General features: G+C 52.3%; 1 protein-coding gene across 1 annotated transcript; it reads left to right on the forward strand.

The window, feature by feature from the left end:
- The first annotated feature begins 564 nt into the window (after positions 1-564).
- Positions 565-24,431, forward strand: ACTN3 (actinin alpha 3). The gene is made up of 21 exons (XM_020968160.2): positions 565-732; positions 5,530-5,644; positions 9,627-9,746; positions 9,832-9,918; positions 10,003-10,090; positions 10,611-10,689; positions 10,849-10,930; positions 12,501-12,586; positions 13,979-14,071; positions 14,976-15,206; positions 15,299-15,446; positions 16,874-17,024; positions 18,367-18,475; positions 18,570-18,710; positions 19,462-19,644; positions 20,584-20,718; positions 21,431-21,610; positions 22,814-22,960; positions 23,108-23,173; positions 23,748-23,906; positions 24,047-24,431. Exons 1-21 carry the CDS (start codon positions 598-600, stop codon positions 24,203-24,205), a joined length of 2,694 nt encoding a protein of 897 aa, XP_020823819.1. The 5' UTR covers positions 565-597; the 3' UTR covers positions 24,206-24,431.
- The last annotated feature ends 213 nt before the right edge of the window (positions 24,432-24,644 follow it).

The raw sequence follows: 24,644 nt of genomic DNA on the forward strand, positions 1-24,644 counted from the left end.
GGTTGCTAGCCCCAAGCCAGAGCAGTATTTATAGCCCCCACTGCATCCAGCTGGCTCTGCAGTCATCCCCAGGATTAGCGCCCGGGCTCTGGCTTTCCACACCTTCCCAGACATTTGGGCCCCTCCTTGGTACAGCAAAAAAAGCAAAACCCACCCAAAGCATTTCCGTATGCCTCGATTTTTCCGTCCAAGAAATGGGTTGATGGGTTATTTCCCCACACACACTCCCAGCTCAGATGTGTGAAGGAAAAGGGATTAAGCAACGCCTAGCCAAGGTGAGAGAGCCCCAACCCCAGGGCTTCCTTGGACCAATGATCTCAAAACACTTTTGAGGACACTGGACCCCCAAACATTTTCGAAGTATTTCTGGGCTTGGGAAGGGGAGAATCTGCCTCCCGGTTTTGCCCTTTCCCCTCCGCCCGTCACCTGCCTTAGACCCAGACATCCTCGCTCCCTCCCTTCCCCAACTTCTGTTGGCCCCTCCCTCATTTCCAAATTTAGCTGGAACCTGATCCGAGCTCTGGGAGATATTTATGGGGGCTGCCGTCGAGGGCCCAGGGGCCGGGCCGAGCCAGGGCAGAACCACAGGACGTGGGCATGATGATGGTGCTACAGCCCGAGGGTCTGGGCGAGGGCCAGGGTCCCTATCGGGGCGGGGAATACATGGAACAGGAGGAGGACTGGGACCGAGACCTGCTCCTGGACCCCGCCTGGGAGAAGCAACAGCGGAAGGTGAGGGGCACGGGCACAGGGGCTGGGACCCGGGCCTCGGGGGTTCTTGCGAGAGAGAATGGGGGGCCCGGGAGCGGGCCCAGGACAGCATTCAGGTAACAGGGACCATCCCTCCACTCTGAAGGGCATTCACAAGCCTGCCTCTGCACAGTGGGACAGGACTGCCTACCTTCCCCTCTTAAGGGCAAGCGCCAGGCTTTACTTTTCAAGGAGTTAGTTCTCCAATACCTGTAGAGGAACCCTATGGGGCGGGGCTGTAAGGAGGGGGAGGGCTAGAGAAGTTGGAGGATGCCTCCTCCCTCCAAGAGGTTAAATCTACCCCTCTGCCTCACCCTTGAAGGTGTCTGACTTGGCAATCACGTCCCACCCCCAGCCTGGAATGGGGGGGGGGGCAAGGAGAAGAGAAAGAGCTCAGAGCTCAGCTCAAGAACCATGCCCCAAGCCCTGGTGACCTGCCAGACCCACCCAGAGCCCCCACTGCTGTTTCACCAGAGCCTCCTTCTGCTTTTCTCCTGGCCAGGGCCTGGGGTGGCCCAGGGATTAGAGGAAGAGAGAAGGAGGCAGCACCTTAGAACACTGGATGTAGAATGGCAGAGCTGGGGGGGGGGGTCCTTAGGGACAGACCATTTAGTCCAAACTCCTCATTCTACGATGGGGAAACTGAGGTTCAGAGAGAAGTGTTCTAGGCCACATGTCTAGTCAGTGGCAGAGCCAGGGCTAAAACTCAGATTCCCCTGACTCAGAAGCCACACCCTCTTTCTAGGACCAACCTCGCCCCGATCCAGGACCCCAGCTTCCAGCTCTCAGGGCTCCCTATCCAGGGCTGGGGAGGGGAGGCATTAGGTCTCCCAGAAGTAGAGGCTGAGGGGGAGGGGATACCCGGGTCTCCTTACCGAGTAACCTGACCCTCTGGCCAGATGGACACTTTCTGCTGAGGCAGCGACTTGGGGGAGCCTAAAGAAGGGGTGTAGCGATCACTGCTGAATCCTGACCTTTTAGGGTAGTTAGCAGGGTGTCCCCAACCCCACCCTCAGGCCTGAGGTTTGGAGGTGGGGATTTCCCTGCTCCATGTTTTCCCTCTAGGAGCTTCTCAGGAAGTGACTAGGCTAGGGCTTTCACTCCTAAAGAAGCCCAAGGTGATTCTGAGGCTTGGGCCAAAGCTGGCTGAGGGATGAACCAGTGGCATTGAGCCACCTCCCTTACTCCTCCCTGTCTCTGGGGGCTCCCCCTCAAAGGCCAGACCTGCCTCGGCTCTGGCCATCATTCCACTTACGTCCTTGAGCCAATTCAGCGTCTCCCTATTTGATCCTCCACAAGTCCAAAGGCCGGCAGATTCCTCCCCCGACCTTCTAATCCTTGTCAGTCAGGATGGGCAAACCCTCCTCCAATCCAGTTTAGTTCTAATCTTCTGCCTACTTCTGCCCTCCCTGGCTGATGAGCCCTTCTCTGATGAACAAACTCCGTCTTCATCAAACTCTGTGCCTCCCAATGCTCACAACAACCTAGCTTTCTCCTGAGGGCCTCTGTGCCCCCACCCCCTCTTCCCAAGGCCTGCCATGCCTTCTCTCACACTCCTGACACACAGGTCCAGGAGGAGGAAGTGTCAGGAGCCACCTCCTCACCACTGCTTTCAGACCCATGTTCTTCCCGATCACTCTCTCTTCTCCCCAATACGTTTATTGTCTGGTTCAGTCTTCTCTGCCCTAAACCTAGCTCCAGAGAAGCCTGGCCTGGAAGTTCCTTGGCCCCCTCCACTCCCATGACCTCTGCCTTCAGAGCTACTACCCCCAGCTCCATGCCCCTGCTTGCCAGAATCTGCCCTAGATACTGAGTCTCCTTGTTTTGACCCTGGGGTCCAGAGGCAAACTGGCCGTTTGCCAATAAGAAAAGCAGCTCTGGGCCAGTAGCAGGAGCCTTCCCTTGCCAATCACACAACCGTTTGAGTCTTCAGGCCAGCTCTTAGCACCTCCTACACCAAGCAGGGGATGCTTGATCGATGACTTGATATGCTATGTTCTACTCTGCAGTCTCTTGCACCCTTGTCCTGCCCACTAGTCAAGCCTTGTGAGTCCCTAGCCCAGGATGGTTGCCTCCTCCACAATTACTCACAGGCAGCCGAAGGGAACTGGAGAAAGATTTCACTGGGTTCGTGCTCCCCAATCTCACATGGACCCTCACTGCAGCAAGGCAATCCTTTGGCTCCGCCCTAAGTGATTCTCTCTCCTACTCTCCACTGCAGCTAAGCAAATCCTCTTCTTTTCTCAAGCCTCCTACACCTCCCATCAGCTAAGGATCTGCCTTGGACTTTACTGAGAAAAGAGGATCTTTTGGGGTTTTTTTTTTTACCACAAACTCTCTCTTTTCCCCTTCCGTACACCCTCAATACGATTCCTTATTCTCCCCTGCTTTATGCCAGCTTCTGACTGTGAGATGGCTTTTCTCCTTACCATGGCCAGCTCCTTTACACGTGCCCTGCTGCATGGCCTTCCATCTTCTCTGGCAGATTGGCACCTCAATCGTCCTCTCTCTAATCTTCAATCTCTTCTTCCAGATTGTTTGCAAACACCTCCGAATCTCCCTCATCCTTAAAAAACCTCCATGAGACTCTATCGTTCCTTCAAGCTATAGGACTGTATCTCCCCTCCCTTTCTCAGCCAAACTCCTTGAAAAAAAATCACCCCCCCCCCGTTCACTCCTTCCACTTCCTTTCCCCTTACTCATCAGTCTTTTGCCATGGGGCTTCTGACATCATCACCCAAGTGACTGCTTTTTCCAAAGCCACCAACGATCTGTTAATTACCTCATCATCTCCCTGCAGAGGATTCTATGGTAGTGTTGAGTAGAGGCTAGGGTACTGAGCTAAGAAAGATCTGGGTTCAGATCCTACCTCACACACTTACTAGCTGCATGACCCCCAGATAACTCCTTAATGTCTCTGTGCCTTCTTTTCACCTGTAAAATGAAGGGGTTGGACTCAGTGGCCTATAAGGGTCCTTCTAGCTCTAGGGGCAGCTAGGTGCAGTAGGTAGAGCTCTGGCCCTACAGTTGGGAAGACTCATCTTCCTGTGTTCAAATTTGACCTCAGACACTTACTAACTGTGTGACCCTGGACAAGTCATTTAACCCTCTTTGCCTCAGTTTCTTCATCTGCAAAATAAGCTGGAGAAGGAAATGGCCAACCACTCAACCAAGAAAACCCCAAATGGGGTCATGAAGAGTCAGACGTGACTGAAAAATGACTAAACAGCAACAAAACCTTTGCATCTGTGATCCTGTAACTCTCATATTCCTGTCTCCAGCCTCAGCCTCTCTCTGGTATCACTCACTGCCTCCTGGACATCTCCAGCTCATTGTCCTACAGATTTCCCAAAGTCAGCATTTTAACACTATAACTCATCATCTTGACCCCCAAACCCACCCCTCTCCTGAGCTTGTCTACTTATAGTGAGGGCAGATTGCCAGGGCCACCGCTGAGGGGTCATCCCTCCCCTTGTCTACCTAAGCAGTCACCCAATCTTGTCCTGTCTACCTCTGCGGCATCTCTAGTGTCCACCCTGTGCTTGCTACTCACACTATCCACCCACCCCCGCCCAGGTCACCTCCCCTGAACTGTTGCAATGGCCTCCCCTTTGGTGTCCAGTCTGAATGGCCGCCAAAGTGATTTCCCTAAAATCTGGTCCTATCCCCTGCTGCATAAAGGCCAGTGGCTCCATTGCCTCCAGGCCCCATCTGACTTCCTCAGTGTGGCCTTTAAAGTCGCCCTTCCTGCTGTATTCTTTTTTTTTTTTTATGAGGAAATCAAGGTTAAGTGACTTGCCCAGGGTCACACAGCTAGTAAGTGTCAGAGGTCAAATTTGAACTCAGGTCCTCCTGACTCCAAGGCCAGAGCTTTACCCACTGCACCACTTAGCTGCCTGCCCCAGCCATATTCTTTGAGGACTCTCCTTTGATGGGCTTCTTGATCCTTACCCACAATGCCTCATTTCCCATCTCCATGCCTTTGCACTGGCTGTCCCTGATGCCAAGAATGCTCTTCCTCCTCACTTCTTATTTTAGAATCCCTGGTTTCCCTTCAAGGCTCAGCCAGAGCCCCACCTTCAACATGAAGACACTTGGGGCAGCTAGGTGGTGTGGTGGATAGAGCACCGTCCCTGAAGTCAGGAGGACCTGAGTTCAAATCTGGCCTCAGACCAAACACTTGACACTTAACTAGCTGTGTGACCCTGGGCAAGTCACTTAACCCCAACTGCCTAAAAAAAAAAAAAGAAAAAATTACAAACATGAAGACCCTCCTGGGCTTTCCTGCTGCTAGTGCCTCGTCCTCCCCAAGCCACTTTATAGCTGCTTATATATCTGTATACGTATGTGGTTTCATTTCTTCTCTTTTCTTACTGTTTCCTCTCCTAGAGCACAGGGACCAATTCTGTCTTTCTTGCAGCCCCAGAAGCCAGCACAGCGCTGGTGCATACATAGTGAGGGTTTTATATATGCTGGTGGATTGGCTTAGAGTCCCAGGTTGGCCACTCCTGAGATCAGGGATGTCAAATTGAGGGCCAGAGAGGCTCACTGGCCTGCCATGGATCACCAGGTGGTAAATGGGAGAGGCAGAACAGAAATCCAGGTCCTCCGTTGACATGGGAGTGGAGGCAATGCCTTTCCCATCCTGAACCTCAGTTTCCCCATCTGTCCAGTGGGTGCCAGCCCTCACACTAACTGCTTCTGAGGGCTGTTGTAAGGCATTGCCTGCCAGTAAAAGGGTCCAGCTGCTTCCCTCTGCCCTCTTCCCTCTGTTCCCAGACCTTCACAGCCTGGTGTAACTCTCACCTGCGCAAAGCCGGGACCCAGATTGAGAACATCGAAGAGGATTTCCGCAATGGCCTTAAACTCATGCTGCTCCTGGAGGTCATATCTGGTGAGGGGCCCTGGGGGACCTGATGTTCTCAGAGATCCTCGAGGCAGAGGGGCTGAGGCTGGGCTCAAGGGATGGCTGGAGGTGGGAGGGGAGATAGGGCATGGACAAGTGGGAGCCATATGTGGCCCTGGGGATGGTGGGGCCAGGGCTGCCCTGCTCTTTGGGGGCTGGAGAGGCAGGGTCCACTGGAGGGGTAGGGGATAAGTGGATATAAAGCCTTAGGCATCAGCTCTATCTGACGATTCCTCCCATCCCCCCCCTCAGTCAGAAGGGAAGCAGGTCCTACCTCCGTGGCTTTAGTTAGGCTGCCCTGGCTGACCTCCTCTATCCATGTAGAGGAGATGGCTGGCCTGCCTCTGACTTATGCTGGTAGAGTGACGCTGAACAAGTCCCAGGAACCTCCCAGTGCCCCCAAGCAACCCCTAAGACTCTCCATTACAGAATAGTCACCAATCTGCATGAGTAGGGAGAATTTCCACACTGGGAGCTCCCCACAGTGAGCAGCAAATCATAGCTCTGTGATTTCTGAATTCCTACCCAACAATGCAAAAGAAAAGGGCAATTTTCTTTTTTTCCCTCCACTTGGTCATTTTCACACTTGTCTCATAGTTACTTATGCAATATCTATTTTAAAAATTTCTGTTATTTTATTCAATTAAAGAATATCGACCTTCTCTCTCTCCTACCTCTCTCCCCACCCCTTATTAAAAAGAAAGAAAAAAACAGCCTTTGTAACAACTATACACATCAAGCAAAAGGATTTCTTGCTTTGCTGTTCAGTTGTGTCTGACTTAATGACCCCATTTGGGGTTTTTCTTGGCAGAGATACTGGAGGGGTTTGCCATTTCCTTCTCCAGCTCATTTGACAGATGAAGAAAGTGAGGCAAATGGGGTTAAGTGGCTTGCTCAGGGTCACACAGCTAGAAAGTGTCTGGCACCAAATTTGAACTTGGATCTTCCTGACTCCATGCCCTGCACTCTATCCACTGTACCACCAACTGCCTTCACTTTCTTCATTGTCCATATGCAAAAAACATATGCCTCTGCCTGCACTTGGAGTGCATTTGCTCTCTTGCTGAAGGCAGGCAGCGTGTTATATCATGAGTCCTCTAGGATTGTGGTGAGTCACTGGGTTGATCAGAGTGCTTGAGTCTTTCAAAATTGATTATCTTTATGATATATTGTTACGCCTAATTATTCTCATCATTCTGTTCACTCTCCTCTGCATCAGTTCATACAAATCTTTGCAGTTTTCTCTGAAACGATCCCCCCCTCATCATTTCTTACACTACAATAGCATCTGTCACCTTCATATACCACAACTTGTTCAGCCATTCCCCAATTGATGGACATCCCCTGTTTCCAATTCTTTACCACCACAAAAAGAGCTGTTCGGAACATTTTTGTATGTGTGGTTCTTCTTTCTCTGATCTTTTGGGAGTATAGGCTTAGCAGCGAATCCCTGGGTCAAAGGGGATGCAGTTTAATAGCTTGAGGGCCATAGTTCCAAATTGCTCTCTAGAATGGCATGATCGGTTCACAACTTCACCAACAATGCATTCAAGTATCTGTTTTCCCATAGCTTCTCCAGCATTTATTTTCCTTTTTTGGTCAACTTTCACAACTTTGAGGAATGTGGGGTGCTATGATAGAGTTGCTTTAATTTGTATTTTTAAAATTTAAAATTATCAGTGATTTAGAGTATTTTTTTTTCATATGGCTATTGATAGCTTGGATTTCTTCTCTGAAAATCTCCAGTTCATATCCTTTGATCATTATCAATTTTATACATTTGAATCAGTTTCCTATCTTAGAAATGAGATACTTACCTGAGAAACTTGATGCAAAGATTTTCCCCCAAGTTACCTGCTTCTCTTCTACATTTAGATGAATTGGTTTTGTTTGTACAAAAACATTTAAATTTTATGTCATCAAAATTATTTTAATCTTCTTTGATTCTCTCTGTCCTTTTGGTCGTGAATGAACCATAATTTTTTCCTTGATCTTCTAATTTGTTTGTGATTTCACACTTTATATATTTAAGTTACATACTCATTTACAGCTTATCTTGGGCAATACTACCCCTGGGAGGGCGCTGGAACAATCGGGGGCAGGAGGGAGGAACTGGTGGTGGTAGCCTTGGGTGTAATTGGGGGGATTAACCTCACCTAACCTCACCTGACATCCAGGAGTAATTTTTTTTGAAAAGGGAGTGGTGGGCCAAATAAGTTTGGGAACCTCTGGACCTAGTTTCTGCCAGATCACGTTCCAGTTTTCCTAATTTTTGTCTCATAGTGAATTTTTGCCCCGATAGCTGGTATCTCCAACACTCCATTGCTGTGCTCATTTGCATCTGTAAATCATGTACTTAATTGGTTCCATTGACCAACCTCTATTTCTTACCCAGTGCCAGACTGTTTTTGATAATTGCAACTTTGCAGCATAATTTGAAATCTGATACTGCTAGGCCTCCTTCCTTCCCGTTTTTTCCTCATTATTTCCCTTGAAATTCTTTACCTTTTGTCCCTCTGGATGAATTTCATTATTATTTTTTCTTGCTCTATAAAGTAATTCTTTAGTAGTTCAATTGCCATGAAACCAAATAAGTAAATTAATTTAGTAGTATTGTCATTTTTACCATATTGACTCAGACTACTCATGAGCACTTAATATTTTTCCAGCTATTTAAATCCATATTTACAGAGGCAGTGTTTTGTAATTGTGTTCATATAGTTCCTATGTGTGTCTTTTTTAAAAACAATTTATTTATTAATTTTTAATTTTCAACATTCACTTCCATAGATTTTAAGTCTCAAATCTCCCCTTTCGTCTCCTCCCCCCACCCAAGACCAAGAGCAATCTGATATAGGCTCTACTTATACATTCATATTAAGCATATTTTCACATTAGTCATGATGTAAAGAAGAATTAGAACCAATGGGAGGAGCCATGAGAAAGAAGATATAAAACAAAACAATGAAAGAAAAGGAGAGCAAACAGTCTGCTTCCATCTGCATTCAGACTCCTAAGATCTTTCTCTGGATGAAGATCACAGTTTCCATCATGAGTCTTTTGGAGTTGTCTTAGATCCTTGTGTTGCTGAGAAGAGCCAAGTCTGTCAAAGTCAGTCATAGCACAGTGTGGCTGTTACTGTGTACAATGTTCTCCTGGTTTGGCTCATTTCATTCAACATTAGTTCATATAAGTCTTTACATGTTTTTCTGGAAAAACTCATTTCCCCTGCTCATCATTTCTTATAGCACAATAGTATTCCATTACATTCATATACCACAACTTGTTCAGCCATTCCCTAATTGATGGGCATCCTCTCCATTTCCAATTCTTTGCCACCATGAAAAAAAAAAAGCAGCTATAAATATTTTTGTCCATGTGGGTCCTTTCCTATGGGTGTTTTGGCAAGTAGACTCCCATGCATTTTATATATTATCTAATTATTTGTGTAATTTCTTCCCCCTCCCCCCTTTGAAAAGCAGTATGGCATAATGAATAGAGTCCTATCTTTGCCACATCCTGCCTGTGTGACCCTGGGCAAGTATCTTAACCTTTCAGTGATCTAGACCAGGGTGTCAAACTCAGATAGAAATGGGAGCTATTATGCCATATGAACATTATCTTTGTTTTATTGCATTTTTATTTGTTGTGTTCAATATTTCCGGGTTCCAGCAGCACTCAGGAGTGTTATGGTCCCTCTGGTCTAGGCAGCTCTCCAAGCTCTCCGACCTGAATTGGTCGGAACTATTTCCCTCTCAGGGGAGTTCCTGACACCAATGAAATAGCAGGCCCAGTCTCTGTCTCCTCCATTAGACTATAAACTTCCTGAGGGCAGGGACTATCATTTTTTCCCCTCCTTCTAGCCTGAGTGCCAAGCACACAGTAGGTGTTTAATAATAATATTTCTGAATTGAGCTGAAAAGACCGGCCCATGGTGGCCTCCCATGACCTTGGCTCTCTCTCATCCCAGGGGAAAGGCTGCCCAGGCCAGATAAAGGCAAGATGCGCTTCCACAAGATTGCCAATGTCAACAAGGCCCTGGACTTCATCGCCAGCAAAGGGGTCAAGCTCGTGTCCATCGGGGCTGAAGGTGAGTTCCCGGGCTAATGGGGGAGGGGAGGGAGGGAAAGCTCTGGTTAAATCTCCTCTCTCCCTGGCCTGACTCTCCCCCCCAGAGATCGTGGATGGGAACCTGAAGATGACCTTGGGAATGATCTGGACCATCATCCTTCGATTTGCCATCCAGGACATCTCTGTGGAAGGTAAGGCCCGGGCTGAGTGGATGGGGCTGACCCTGCTGACCCTGCTGACCCGCTGACCTGCTGACTCATCTGCCTTCCTCACAGAGACCTCAGCCAAAGAAGGTTTGCTCCTGTGGTGTCAGCGGAAGACAGCGCCCTATCGCAACGTGAACGTGCAAAACTTCCACACCAGGTCACTGCTGGGGACAGTGACTGGCGCCCAAATACTGCCCTGCCTGGGCCACTGTCCCTGGAGGGCCCTGGGAGGGAGCTGGCTAGAGCCAGGGAGAGTCAGAGCTAGGGGTCCTTAGAACCCAGGATGTCAGAGCTTGGGGGGGGGTCTTTAGAACAGGAGATATCAGAGCTGGGGGGGCCTTAGAACCAGGGGATGTCAGACCTGGGAGTTCCCTTAGAACCTGGAACGTCAGAGCTGGGAGGGCCCTTAGGACCTGGAACGTCAGAGCTCAAGGGGAGGAACTTAGAGGTTATTTAGTTCAACCTTGTCATTTTGCAGGTGAGGGGGAGGGACTTTCCCAAGCCCAGACAGGGAATCCTTAGTGGGAGCAGGACCTGAAGCCAAGTCTCCTGCCCTGGCTGGCAGAATACACCACGCTGACCCGCTCAGAGCTCAACGCTCCTTCAGCTCAGTGGCAATCATGGGTCTCGGCTTTAATGAAGGGGTGGGCTCCAACCTCTCTTTCTCTGTCCCCCAGCTGGAAGGACGGCCTGGCCCTCTGCGCTCTCATCCACCGGCACCGCCCTGACCTCATCGATTACGCCAAATTGCGCAAGGTGGGGCCCTGACCCAGCCAGCATCTGGCTCCTGCTGGACTCACCGTCTACACATCTGGGCTTCTCCATTGCCCCCTGATGTATTTCACTGACCTTGGCCCACTGCCCCTCCCTTTGGCTTGACCTCTGACCTGGCTTTGACAATCACTCTCCTCCCAGGATGACCCCATCGGCAACCTGAACACCGCCTTTGAGGTGGCCGAGAAGTATCTGGACATCCCCAAAATGTTGGATGCAGAAGGTGAGAGGAATCTGGGGGCTGGGAGTCAATCAGCCCATCAACAAACGTGAAGGGCTCACCCTTGTTTTGCTGGGTGGGCAGTCAGATGAAGAAGACTAGCTCAGCCTTCTCAGAGCACAGGGTCTCATGGGGGAGGCCTGACACAACAGCCAATGTACAGGGGATAAGATACAGTGGAAAGAGTCCAAGGATCCAGGTTCAAATCACTCCAACCACCAGTGTGACCTTGGGGAAGCTGCTGCAGTTCCTGGGCCTCAGTTTCCTCTTCTGTAAAATGAAGGGGGGTTAGACAAGATGGCCCCTGAGGCCCCTCCCAGGGCTGGACTCTGTTCCACTTAGTGACCCCAGGCAGCGCCCCTCCCCTCACCCGCTTCTCAGGGCCTTCTGGGGTCTTCTCTTCCTTTTATTTATTAGCTTTTTTTTTTTATTCAAATAAAACTAAGAATTTATGAGGATTTTTAGAACAGAAATCTTAAACATAAAAGAAAAAAATGCCTAAAATAACACCAAGAATCATGGCGCCATCTTCACTGTCACAGGATGGTCAGAGACGGGAGTGACTGTGAAGACGACTGGTCGAACCCCTTGTTTTACAGTTAAGGAAACTGAGGCCTAGAAAATTTAAGTGACTTGCCCAAAGTCACACAGCTAGTAAAGGCTAGGGTCAGGATTTGAACCCAGGTCCTCTGACTCCAAATTCAGCCCTTTCCCCACCATCCTATATGATGAAGGGGAAACATGATGGAGATGGGTTGTTTTGGCTTTTTCTAGCCCCCTATATTTGTCTGCTGAGTCACCAGGCCTCAGTTTCCATTTCTGTAAAGTGAGGAAGTGAGCCCATAGGCTCTCCCTGAGACCCTCCAGCTCCAAATTCAATGCATTTAAAACCTTGTGATACATGAGAAGCCACCTCCAGGCAGGGCCAGCACATGTGTGTCACCCTCACAGTCAGTAGTCAGCCTGTTCCATAGAGGATGCTCTGGGGCCAAGGCCGGAGGGGTCACTGTAGGGGGAAGGGGCCAGGAAAGGCTGCCACGAAGAAGTGGGACCCTGGTTTCTGGGTGTGGAGAAAGTGAATGTTGGAGAGCCCGTTGCTGGGTGGCGCTGGTCATTCCTGAGATGCCAGAGACCATCACGCCAGAGTCAAGAAGCACCTCAGAGCCCATCTGGCCTCACCCTCTTCATTTTACAGAAGGGGAAACTGAGGCCTGGGGGTTGCTATTTGCCAAGGGTCACATAGGGGTCATTATCAGAAGCAGAGTTGGAATCCAGGTCCTTTGACTCCAGACCTAAAGGTCTTTGCACTATACGCTAATGACTCCCTAGGTGGGGAGGGATGGTGTTGAGTAAAAGAGAGAGGGAAAGAGAGTGAGGGAGAAAAAGAGAAAAAGGCAGAGAGAGGGAGAGACAGACAGACAGACAGATGGACAGAGAGAGAGAAAGGAGGGAGAAACAGAGAGGGGGGAGAGATAGACAGAGAGGGAAGAGATTGAGAGCCAGAAACAGAAAGCGAGGAGGGACAAAAGGGAGACAGCATTTTGAAGCACCTCCCCCTTTCCTGCTCCCTCAGATATTGTGAACACCCCCAAGCCGGATGAGAAGGCCGTCATGACATATGTATCCTGCTTCTATCATGCCTTTGCTGGGGCTGAGCAGGTGAAGGGACCAGGGGCTGAGGTGGGGGAGGGAGGGGGAGGGGGGTGATAGAGCTGGGAGTGAGGAGTACTGGAGTTCTGAGGTGAGGCTGGGGTACGAGGCCTCCTGGGACAAGGACAGATCAGCGCAGGTGGGCACAGAACAGATGTTGTGTCCAAGGCCTTGTGTTCAAATTCTGGGATGCTGGGAAAACCACTACTTGATCTTTCTGGGCCTCAGTTTACTGATCTGTCAAATGGAGAGAATAACCCTTTCAGTGCCCACCTCACAAGGGTGTTGTGAGGTAAGAGTTTTGAATATTTATGCTAATCATTCATTCATTAAGCACTGGAATTAATGGCTGCTGGATCCACGGGGTCCCCTTGGGATTTGAAGCAGGTCATGTTAGCCTCACTTCACACAGTGCAGGAGAAACACAGGTGCCCAGTGTTCTTGAGAAGTGACCAGACTGGAAGCAGTTGTGACCCTGTGCTGGACGCTGATGATACACAGACATCTCTAGCCTGGTGGGACAGTGGGATGGAAAAAACCCTGAACTTCCAATCTGGCGACCCGGGTTCAAATCTTAGGTCTAACTCACTGAGTGACTGGGCAAGTCACTTCCTCTTTCTCGGCCTCCCCTTGCCCATGTGAAGTGAGGGAGCTAGACAAAATGGGGCCTAAGGTCCCTTCGAGCTCTAGAATTCTGTGAGTCTATAAAAGGGGAAGTGGGGAGGCTGGTCTGGCCCCAAACCTTCACTGCTCCCAGCTCCTGACTAACAATTCCCTGCCATCCTCAGCCATGGGCTCTGTTCCTGGGGAGGATCAGCATGGACGCCATAGCTGTCCCCAGGACGTCTCCAGATTAGGGACAGAGCCTGTGTAGGGACACTGGTCCCCTGTGTTTCTCCTGAACTTTGTGAAGTAAGGCTAACACACCCTACTTCAAATCCCACAGGGACCCCACAGTGCCAGGACTCAGATTCTGGGGAATGAGCCCCCATCCCTCCTCTATTCCTTCACTCCTTCATCCGACAAACATTTATTAAGCACCCGCTGTATGCAGAGCACTATGCCCTTGGGGAACTTGTGGCGGCCTGGTAGGGAATTAGGCTACAAGGACAATTAGAAGACTCAACATTAAATGAGATGTCATAGACCTTAGTCAAAGGGACTTAGCTGAGTATGTCACAGAAGTCCATCTGTCAAGTACCTTCCCCTCCCTCTCTGGGATCCTTTGTGGGCTGGCCTCAATTGATGGTCTTAGAAGTGCCCCTTCCTGGGGCAGATCCAGGATCTTGTGACCCGGCCTAGCTCCACATAGGGGAGGAAAGTCGACCCTGTGATGGGGAAGAGGCCGTCCATCCAGGAAGCAGGCTTAGGGAATCTTGACCCCTGACCCTCTTGCCACAGGCTGAGACAGCCGCCAACAGGATCTGTAAGGTGCTGGCGGTGAACCAGGAGAATGAGAAGCTGATGGAAGAATACGAGAAGCTGGCCAGTGAGGTGGGCATCTTCGGGGTTCCAATGGCTTCCTTGCTTTTCTGGATCTGTAGTCTCTGGCAAGCTGAGTCCTGCTTCCCTCTCCTAGACATCCCCTTCCTTCTTGGCCGAGCCACTGGCTGGTTCAGCCTTCTTCCCGACCCCTCTAGATTTAACCTGTCATCCAGCTCTCACCCTGGGGTCACCCACCCCACCCCCTGTGGAGACCCATGCTTGCTGCTGAGGAAAGGTAGGTGAAATCAGACAACAGTCTTGCCCTCAAGGGGCTTTCAGTCTAACGGGAAAGGAATGGGACACAATCAGCATGAACCAGAATGTGTTAAACGTACAGGAGAAATGAAAAGTTGAGCAAGGGAGAGATTGTTTCTGGTCTGGAGAACCCAGGAAGGCTTCCTGGAAGAAATGGCACCCGAGTGGGCCACGAAGGAAGGGTGGGTGGAAGCCCATTCTAGGCTCCAGGTATGGCGTGTTTAAAGGCACCCAGGTAGGGTGTGGCCTCAGGGTTGTGGCTATTGAATGGGGAAAGGGCCAGTGTGGCCGGAGCAAAGAGACCACGAGGGACAGTCGGTAAAGTCTGGAAAGCCAGGTTGGAGCCACTTGCAGAGGACTGTGCATTTCATCCCTGAAGCAAAGGGATCCTCTGAGGGCTCTGAACAGGGGCCGATGTGGCCCAACCTGCGAAGTAAGAAGGTTCTAGATCAGACGGACCGGCAGGGCTAGAACAAGAGGGAGTCCGTTTTTAATTATCACTGCCCACTCGGCACTGGGGGCAGCAAGACAAAAGCGGAGCAGTCAGTGCTCTGCAGAAGCTTCCAGCCGCTGGGGAGGGAGCCCAGGCCGCTGGGCTGGACTGGAGAAGCCTGGGGGTAAGCCAGGCACCTTCCCTTGTCTCACCATCCTTCTCCAGCTGCTAGAATGGATCCGGCGCACAGTGCCCTGGCTGGAGAACCGGACCGGCGAGCCCAGCATGAGCGCCATGCAGCGCAAGCTGGAGGACTTCCGTGAGTACCGGCGTCTACACAAGCCACCCCGCGTGCAGGAGAAGTGCCAGCTAGAGATTAACTTTAACACGCTACAAACCAAGCTTCGGCTCAGCCACCGGCCTGCCTTCATGCCCTCGGAGGGCAAGCTGGTCTCGGTGAGCTCCAAGGCCCAGGGCCTGCTGGGTGGGGGGCACCCGGAAGGGCTGGGCGGCCGGGGCTGCAGGACAGCCCCTCTCTTCCTCCGCAGGACATCGCCAATGCCTGGCGGGGCCTGGAACAGGCGGAGAAGGGCTATGAAGACTGGCTGCTGGCCGAGATTCGGAGGCTTCAGCGTCTGCAACATCTGGCAGAGAAGTTCCGACAGAAAGCTTCCCTGCACGAGACGTGGACTCGGGGTAAGGGCCCAGACGGTGCGGACGCGGCGCACCTGCTCCGCCGCATTCCACAGAACCGCCAGACCATTGCCCTAGAGGCCCAAGGAAAATATCGTGGGGCAGAGTGATTTCACTGTCGTAGGGACTCCCCAAGGCAAGACTGCACCTTCTCTGTATCTAGAGTCACCCCGAGCAATGAGCCTTTTTTTTTTTTTTAACATTTACTGTTTGCGAAGACTTTACATGGGTCATAGCCTTTGATGCTCACAACAACCCTGTGAGGTGGAGACTACTGGTATTATTGCCCCATTTTGCAGATGAGGAAATTGAGGCTGAGACTTTCCAATAGCCACACAGCTAATAAATGTCAGAAGTGGGGAGGATTCCCAGTCCTTCCAAGCACAGCTGTCTTTCCAGTGCCCCATAGCCCTGTCCATCTGCGACTTCATCTAAGTCGTTACTACAGAAGGGGATTGTTACTTGTCTCTGACTCCAGGCCAGCACCAGGATTCCTTAGGAATAGGGGATCAGAGCACATTTCCCAAAGCCTCCATCAGTGGGTGATCTAAGGAGGGGTTAGGGCTGGGCACCACAGTTCGGGAACGACATGGATCTGCTGGCCTGGAATCTGCATTGCACAAGGCTCAGCTGGAGGAATTGGGAGCACTTAGCTCAGAGGAGAGAAGACATGGGGTGGACATGATGGCCGACTTCAAGCATCCAAAGTGCTTTCATGGAGAAGAGGGATTAGGCATCTTCTCTTTGGCCCACAGGGCAGACCCAGGAGCTGAGGGTAAATTCAAAGAGATAACTTAGTATTGACAGCAGGAAAAACTTCCTAACAATTAGAGCCATCCCAAAGTGGAAGGGGTGAGCTCTTCATCACTGGCAGTATTCAAGCAGAGGCGGCATGGCCTCTTGTTGGGAATAGTGTTGTGGGTATTTCTGGATGTGGGCTGACCACTGAGGTCCTTCTAGCTGTGCACATCTATGACTCTGCCTGTGTCTCCACAGCAGCTGATGGTTCTGATAAAAATAACTTGTACAGGGGAAGCCAGGTGGTGCAGTGGATAGAGCTCTGGCCTTGGAGGCAGGAGGACCTGAGTTCAAATCCGGCCTCAGACACTTACTAGCTGTGTGACCCTGGGTGACTGCTTCACTAAAAAAAAAAAGAAAAGAAACTTGCATAATGAAGAACAGTCATCTAGAATGCACAGTGGGAAGGGAGGAGCCCTAGGGTAGGCATCCAGAGGCGTGGGTTGGGGTCCCACCACGTGGCCTTGGTGAAGAGCCCCTTCCCCATGCTGCATTTGTCCCTCTGTGAAATGGTAGGATTGGACACTGGTGTTTCTTCTTCCCTCTGGCCCCATGTCCTCTGACCTTTCTGACTTGGGTGGCTCCCTGGGAGACTGGAAAGTCATGGAGCCAGCTGCTTCTTCCTCCCCCAGGAAAGGAAGACATGCTGAGCCAGCGGGATTATGAGTCAGCCTCCCTGCAGGAGGTGCGGGCCCTGCTGAGGCGGCATGAGGCCTTTGAGAGCGACCTGGCTGCCCACCAGGACCGAGTGGAGCAGATTGCAGCCATAGCCCAGGAGCTCAAGTACGGGGTGCCTCGTCCTCTCCCTCCCTCCTCCTCTCCTGCCTGGACTGCCAGGATTCTGGTCGCCATCTCATTCTCCCATGGCTCCTGCCTCCAGCCTCAGCTTGGGAAGCTTCTCTGGCACCCCTCCCCGCCCTCCATTCCCCATGCTAAAGTAACCCACAGACTTCGGGCTGGCTTTGTAGGGGGAGGCTACAGTGACCCATCCACTGGGTCCCCCTCAGGCTCTCACACATTGGGAAGGTAGTGAAAAATGCTTCGGACATGTAGAACTCGAACTCAGATCCAACTCTGCCACCTGGAGCCTTCCAGGAGAATGGAATCTCCTTGAGGGCAGGGCCCCTTTCAGTTTTGATCTTCAAAGCGTGGTGCAGGATCTGGTGCCTGATAAAGTCCAATTGAAGTCGAAGGCAGGAGTCCCAGCCTCAGCTCTGCCTTGGCTATCAGGGGCCTGGCCCTGGATTTCATGGGTTCAAGAACTCCCATTGAGGAAAGTCCCTCCACTAGTGCAGATTGCCACCCACACTGCAAGAACCAGCTGTAGGGCATGGTCTGGGACATGGAGCAGTGAGAGACTTGCCCAGTGTCACCCATCAGGATATGGCAGAGGCCGGACTTGAACCGGGGTCTTCCTGACTCTGAGGCTGGTTCACTACCCACAATGCCTCCTTGCCACCACTCCCTAAGTGTCTGCTATTTTTATTGTCGTCATCTGCACTTTGCAAATGAGTAAACTGAAGGCCCTAGAGGTGAGCTGACCAAGGCAACAAACACTTTTAAAGCGCCCACTATGTGCCAGGCACTGCTCTTGCCCATGAGTATAGAAGTCAAGTAGCACTTAAGCACCTGCTGTGTGCTGGGCATGGCGCTAAGCACTGGGGATACAAAGAAACAGCTCCTGCCCTTGGGAAGCTCATGGTTTAGTAGGGGAGACAACATGCAAACTCCAGACACACAAGTTGTAAGAAGGTAAATTGGAGTTAATTAGCAGAGGGAAGGTCTGGGAAAGGCTCCTGGCAGAAGGATAACTAGGACCCTAGGACCCTGAACTGGAAGGCACCTCAGGGCCGTCTAGTCCAAACTGCTCATTGTGCATAAGTGGTAGAATCAGAATTCGAACCCAGGTCTCTTATTCTCAGTGCCTGTGTTCCAGAGGGAGCCCTGTGCCATTGCTGATGGGGGATGGGTTGCCATAACTATGCCCAGGGTAAGCCGGGGTGTCCGGGCTCCAAAACCAGTGCTTCCCCATCAGCCTAGGAATCGAGGGGGTGGGGAGGGGCTCAGGGCCTGAGCTGGGGCCACCCTGGGCCTGTAGAGTCAGCCGATGCCTTGCCCCTTTCAGTGAACTGGATTACCACGATGCCGCCTCAGTGAACAGCCGCTGCCAGGCCATCTGTGACCAGTGGGACTCGCTGGGCACTCTGACTCAGAAAAGGAGGGATGCTTTGGAGGTGACAGAGGGGTTGGGGGTGGGCAGCAGAGGGAGGGGGGAGTGGGCCACACCAAACCTTCTGGTCAACCTCTCCTCTGCCCTCTCATCCTTAGAGGATGGAGAAGCTGCTGGAAACCATAGACCAGCTGCAGTTGGAGTTTGCCCGACGGGCGGCCCCTTTCAACAACTGGCTGGATGGGGCAGTGGAGGACCTGCAGGATGTGTGGCTGGTACATTCGGCCGAGGAGACCCAGGTGGGTCACTCAGAGAGGGCAGGAGGTTTTCCCTAATAGAGCCCAGAAATAGTTATAAAATGCCGAGGAAGACGACCCTGCCCGCCTGCAACCAATGTCATTGGCTGCCTGAGCTTTCAGTGAGTACCTTTACTTGGTTGCTGTCCAATCATTGGCGGTCCTGAGACTGATTGACAGCTCAGCCAGCCTATGGCTTCCCCTCCCCTCTGCTAGTGCAATACAGTATAAGAAACTGGTCCCTGGCAGCTGCCTGAGGTGATACGTCGTGTCTGTTGGACTTTCCGTGGCCCTGCCGGTCCTCAGCCTGTTGCTAAGCATCTCTCTCCACATCTCTTATGTTGGGGCGCGGGGTGGGGGGGGGGGAGCCAGTGCCCGTGCGGTGCAGACTTCCTCTTAGGGCATGGGCTTCCCCAGGTCCGAGTGACCCGGGACTGAATGGGGTTAAGACCAAAAAAGTAGAGAGAGCGAGACCGAGAGGTTGTTCGTGGCCAGGAAGGAGGTGCTCCAGGACCCCTTCTTACAAGCAAACGCCCTGCACGCCAATCTGCCATCCCTCCTAGCCAGCCCGGACTTCTCACTCTCAGGATTCCCCCTGTTGTCCCCCGAAGCATCAAGCCTAGGGCCTCAGAGGGCATCTAGTCCCACCCCTTCCTTAGGTGACCCACTTTCCCCTTCGGACTGTTGGGCGTCAAGAAAGGCTGGGGGCAGAGATGTTTGTTTCTAAGATCCTCCCCTTCCTGGTATTCCTCAGAGCCTCATCACGGCTCACGAGCAGTTCAAGGCCACTCTGCCTGAGGCTGACCGGGAGCGGGGAGCCATCCTGGGTATTCAGGGGGAGATTCAGAAGATCTGTCAGACCTACGGACTGCGCCTGACCATCTCCAACCCCTATATTAGCCTCACACCCCAGGACATCACCAGCAAGTGGGAAATGGTAAGTCCTTGGTCACCGTCGGGTGTGTCCCGAGCTTGAATCACCCTGCTGTTCAGGCCCCCACTGGCCTGCTTTCTGGCTTTGGGGGTCACTCTCCCCCTGCCCTTCTCCCCCAAATCCTTCTGCCTGTCACCTGACTCTGTCACTCTTAAAAAGAAAGTTTAATTGGGGCCTTTTGATCTTTTACACTACACCATACTTAACACTTCACAGAGCACTTTCACAAACAAACTTTGAGGTAGGGTTTACAAGTCTATCCTCATTTAACAGATGGGTAGACTGAGGCTTGGAGGGCCTGTGGCTTGCCCAGGGTCACCCAGCTAGTGAGAGTCAGAGCCAGGATGTCTATCCCCATCTCACTTACCCCACTGCAGCTCCAGTCCAGCTGGCAGTGCTCTTGAGGGCAGGGACTGTTTGGGTCTTTCTAGCCCTAATAGCACACAGTAGGTGATTAATAAGTGTTTGTGAACTGGTTGATTTGTTGACAGCCAGTGATTGCAGCCCGAAGGCTTATGGCCTGTTGAAGGTGAGCAGAGCTGTCAGGCTGGGTTCTGGTCCTCGAAGGCCAGAGAATATGCCTTCCCTACCCCTGAGGCTTCTGCCATCAGTCAACAAGCATTGATAAAGTGCTTATCATGTACCAGGCCCGCTCCTAAGTGCACAAAGGCAAATACAACGACACTCCAGATCCATAGTCCTGCCTGCAGAGAACCTACATTATAATGCTGGAAACAGCCGGTATCCATGTAGACACGTCCAAGCTCCAGACAGAGTATATGAAGGGAGCCTGACAAGGGGAAGGCATTAGCAGCTGGGGAGCCTGGGAGAGGCATCACCTTCTCCCCATACCCATATACCCACCAGGGCCTGCCCACACGGTGTGACCAGCCCACTCCCCTGTCCCCCAACCCGCCTGATCCCAGCCTCCTGATTACACAGGTGCGGAAGCTGGTGCCCAGCCGTGACCAGACCCTCCAGGAGGAGCTGGCCCGCCAGCAGGCCAATGAACGGCTCCGCAGACAATTCGCGGCTCAGGCCAATGCCATCGGCCCTTGGATTCAGGGAAAAGTGGAGGTGAGAAGAGTTGGGGCCAATGGGTGTGTGGGGATCAGGGCAGGGTCCACCCTAGCCTTCTTTGGAGAGAATGCCTCTAGATGTCTGTGCTATAATCTTGTGCCATGCAAGGGTGGGCTTCCTCCCCTATGGGGAGGGACCTGGGTCTGGGGATGCAGCAGGGATGCAAGGGGGAATTTTGGGGGCTGGGTAAAATTCAATTGGAGAAGAAGACTTGAGGAGAAACCTCAGACCTCAGGACCCAAAGTCCTATTCAGGGAAAGACTTCAGGTGGCAGAACACAGAGACCCCAGGACAGCCCTCAGGAGCAAAGACCCCAGGACCTGGAAAGACAGCAGGAGTGGGCTGGTCTTGGGAAAGCTCTCCTGAGATGGGGGAAAGATTCATGATCCCTCCCAGGCAAGCAAGTCTCTCCCCCAGTTCCTGCCACTCTACAAAAGGTTTGGTGTAGGAGTCCAGGCCTGGAGCTGTGACATGGGGTATAGAGACCCAGTCAGGTAAAACAACCCAGAGTCCAATTTGTGATCCGATGACATCGACTAGCCCATGGGAGCAGGTGAAGGCAGGGAAAGGGCAACAGGGAGGAGCATGATTGAAGCATTTGCATGGGAGGAAGTGCCCCCCAAAAAAGTTGGCACCTGAGGGCAAAGCTCTAGTTGCCCCACACTAGGTCCAGCTCTGACCAGGGTGACCCTGTCTTTGGCCCCTGCAGGAAGTTGGACGACTGGCAGTGGGGCTGGCTGGCTCCCTAGAGGAACAGATGGCAGGGCTGAGGCAGCAAGAACAAAATATTATCAACTATAAGAGCAACGTGGACCGGCTGGAGGGTGACCACCAGCTGCTACAGGAGAGCTTGGTGTTTGACAACAAACATACCGTCTACAGCATGGAGGTTGGTGTGGGAGCAGAGGGACCTGCAGAGGCAGGGAGGGGCATTGGAGGTGGAGGAGGAGGAGGAGAGAGAGGGGAGGGAAGAGGAGGGTGAGGGGAAGAGAGAGGAGGAGGAAGGGGGGAGGAGGAGGGAGAGGGAGGAGGGAGGAGGGGACTGAAGTGGACAGGCCTGGGTGGGTACCAGTGATAACATCATTTTTATGAAAGCAAACAACATTAAGCTATAGTTAAACATGAAGCTTTAGGGAAAACTTCCTTTTAAAAAGTTTTAACATCTCATTGGGGGGGGGTTGTGGCACAGTAATTTCCCAATGATGCATTTCCCCCATAGGACTCCCCTTGAAACTGGCCACTGAAATGACCACATCTGACAGCACATGCCGCATTCAGCACCCATAGTCCCCCTGCCTCTCTCAGGAGGGGGACGCAGGTGTCATCACCTGCCTCTGGGACTAAGACAGGTCCTGACATTGCATCAGTCTCAGTGTTGTCCTCCTTTATTTCACACAGTCCTGATAGCCCCTCAGTTCGCTTCCTAGGTCTGCGTCAGTCTTCCCAGGATCCTCTGAATTCCTCATTTTTGAGCTTCTTACAGTACAATCCCAATGGTCCAGACCTCTTGCTCAGCTATTCCTGTCCAATCCACGGGCACCTCCTTTGACTCTAGCTCCTGCAGCATAACAGGCACTTGATAAGGGTTTGCTGACTGAGTGATTCATTGCTACCCAGAGCGCAGGGCTCCGATGGGCCCCTTCCTTGTTCTCTTTGAGCTCCTTGGAGCACACACCCAGGTCTCAGAGACAAAGGCTGTGAACGGTTTGGTGACTTTTCTCAAGCTTCAACAGTAGGAACTGCCAGAGCTGGGGGAGGGGCCTTAGAACAGGCAATGTCTGAGCTGGGAGGGGCTTTGGAATGTGGGGTGTCAAAGCTGGGAAGGGCCTCAGAACAGGGAATGTCAGCTAACTCCAGGGCTAACGTTCTATCCACTTAGAACAGGGGATAGCAGGACTGGGAGGGGCCCTAGAGAACTGAAGCCCAGAAAAAGAAACTGACTTATCCAAGAGGAGGAACCCTAGAGAAGCATGGTCAGAACTTGAATCCAGATCTCTTGCCCCCACGGATTTTAGAGTTGGAAGGGACCTGGGCCATCTGCTCTTCCCGTTCTCTTGCTCTCCTCTTCCTCCCCTCCCTCTGCTCCCTCTAGCACATCCGAGTGGGCTGGGAACAGCTGCTCACCTCCATCGCCCGGACCATCAATGAGGTGGAGAACCAGGTGCTGACCCGGGATGCCAAGGGCCTCAGCCAAGAACAGCTAAACGAGTTCCGGGCCTCCTTCAATCACTTTGACAGGGTCAGCAAAGGGTCCTGACCAGAGCAGAGGGCAGGGTGGGCAGGGCAGGAGAGGGTGCTCTCCCCAGCCAGTGAGGACAGCACAGTTCTGGTGGGGGGTGGGGGATGGGGGAGGCCCAAGGCCTGACATTCTCCTTGCCAATCACAGAAACGGAACGGCATGATGGAACCGGATGACTTCCGAGCCTGTCTCATCTCCATGGGCTATGACTTGGTGAGCACTTCTCCAGTGCCTCTGCACACACACTCTCCTGGCCCCGGGAGGGGGACCCAAGGTGGCTTGTCCCATAGCCCTCCACCAGTCAGCTCTGACCACACCCCTCCCTTGCTCAAGGAGCTCCACGGCTCCCTTGTGCTCGCTTCTAGAATAAAATAAACCTGTCCTAACCTTTAACTTTTCACACTGACTCTCCGGGCTCATCACATTCCTCTCCTTCACATACTCTCCACTCCAGCCAAACCAAACTTTTGGCTATTCCCCACACGAGTCCATCTCCCATCTCCAAGCTTTTGCAAAGGCTGTGGCCCGTGATGCGAATTCCTTCACAGTTTAGCCAACAGGCCAACTCCTGCATGCGGCCCTTCCTCATCCCTCGGGCTTCTGTTGTTCCCTCCCTATTCCTTTGTCTGTGTTGTTCCCACCCGGGAGAGTATAAGCTTCTGGAGGACAAGGACTGTTCCACCTTTGTATCTCCATGGCCTACCACAATGGTGCATAGTAGGTCCTTAATAAGCACTTTTTAAAAGGAAGGAACAAATGAAAGTTGACTGCAGGTTTGCCTCTGTAGGGGGAAGCTGAGTTTGCTCGAATCATGACCATGGTGGACCCCAACGCAGCCGGGGTTGTCACCTTCCAGGCCTTCATTGACTTCATGACAAGGGAGACAGCTGAGACAGACACAGCAGAGCAGGTGGTGGCCTCCTTCAAGATCCTGGCAGGAGACAAGGTATGTGTCTGGGGCTGGGGCTCAGGGCACCTTGACAGGGGTCCTCGAAGCCCTCTCCCCCCAGGAGTGGGGGCTGGTCTCCGAGCAGGTGGCAGGGCTCAGTCAGGAGCTGAGCCCCCGCCCCGCCTCGTCTCCTGCAGAACTACATCACAGGGGAGGAGCTGCGCCGGGAGCTGCCCCCCGAGCAGGCTGAGTACTGCATCCGCCGCATGGTCCCCTACACTGGGCCCGGGGTCCCCTCGGGGGCTCTGGACTATGTAGCCTTCTCCAATGCCCTCTATGGGGAGAGTGACCTCTGACCCCCAGTCCTTTCCCTCGAATCCCCCAGGAGTGTTCACTTCAACATCTGACCCTCTCCTTTCTTGGGCAGCACCTAAGCTGACTCCCTGACCCCCTCCCTTCAATTCTACCCGTAATGTCCTTTGACCTTCTCCTCCCAAGGCAAGGGACCTGGGAGCTCAGAGACGCCCATCACCTTAGACACCTCCCCACTGGCTGTACTCAATAAAGCTCCCCCTTTCCTGGCCCGGACCCTGTCTCTACTCTATACTGGGGGCAGGGAGAAGATTGGAAGCTCTGTGGGGCCAGAGTGTAGAAGGGGTCCAGTTCCATCATGCCCTGCCCCCCTGCCCCCTCCTTATGGCTGCAGAATCTCTCCTTGGGGGAGGGGCAGGGACTGGCTTCTGAGAGAGGCACACCATGAGTGATATCTGGGGCCAGTGACCCCCAGGGGGATCC

The sequence above is a fragment of the Phascolarctos cinereus genome, unplaced genomic scaffold (genome assembly GCF_003287225.1).
Source record: "Phascolarctos cinereus isolate Bilbo 61053 unplaced genomic scaffold, phaCin_HiC Scaffold_9;HRSCAF=440, whole genome shotgun sequence".
In the NCBI taxonomy this organism is placed as follows: Eukaryota; Metazoa; Chordata; class Mammalia; order Diprotodontia; family Phascolarctidae; genus Phascolarctos; species Phascolarctos cinereus.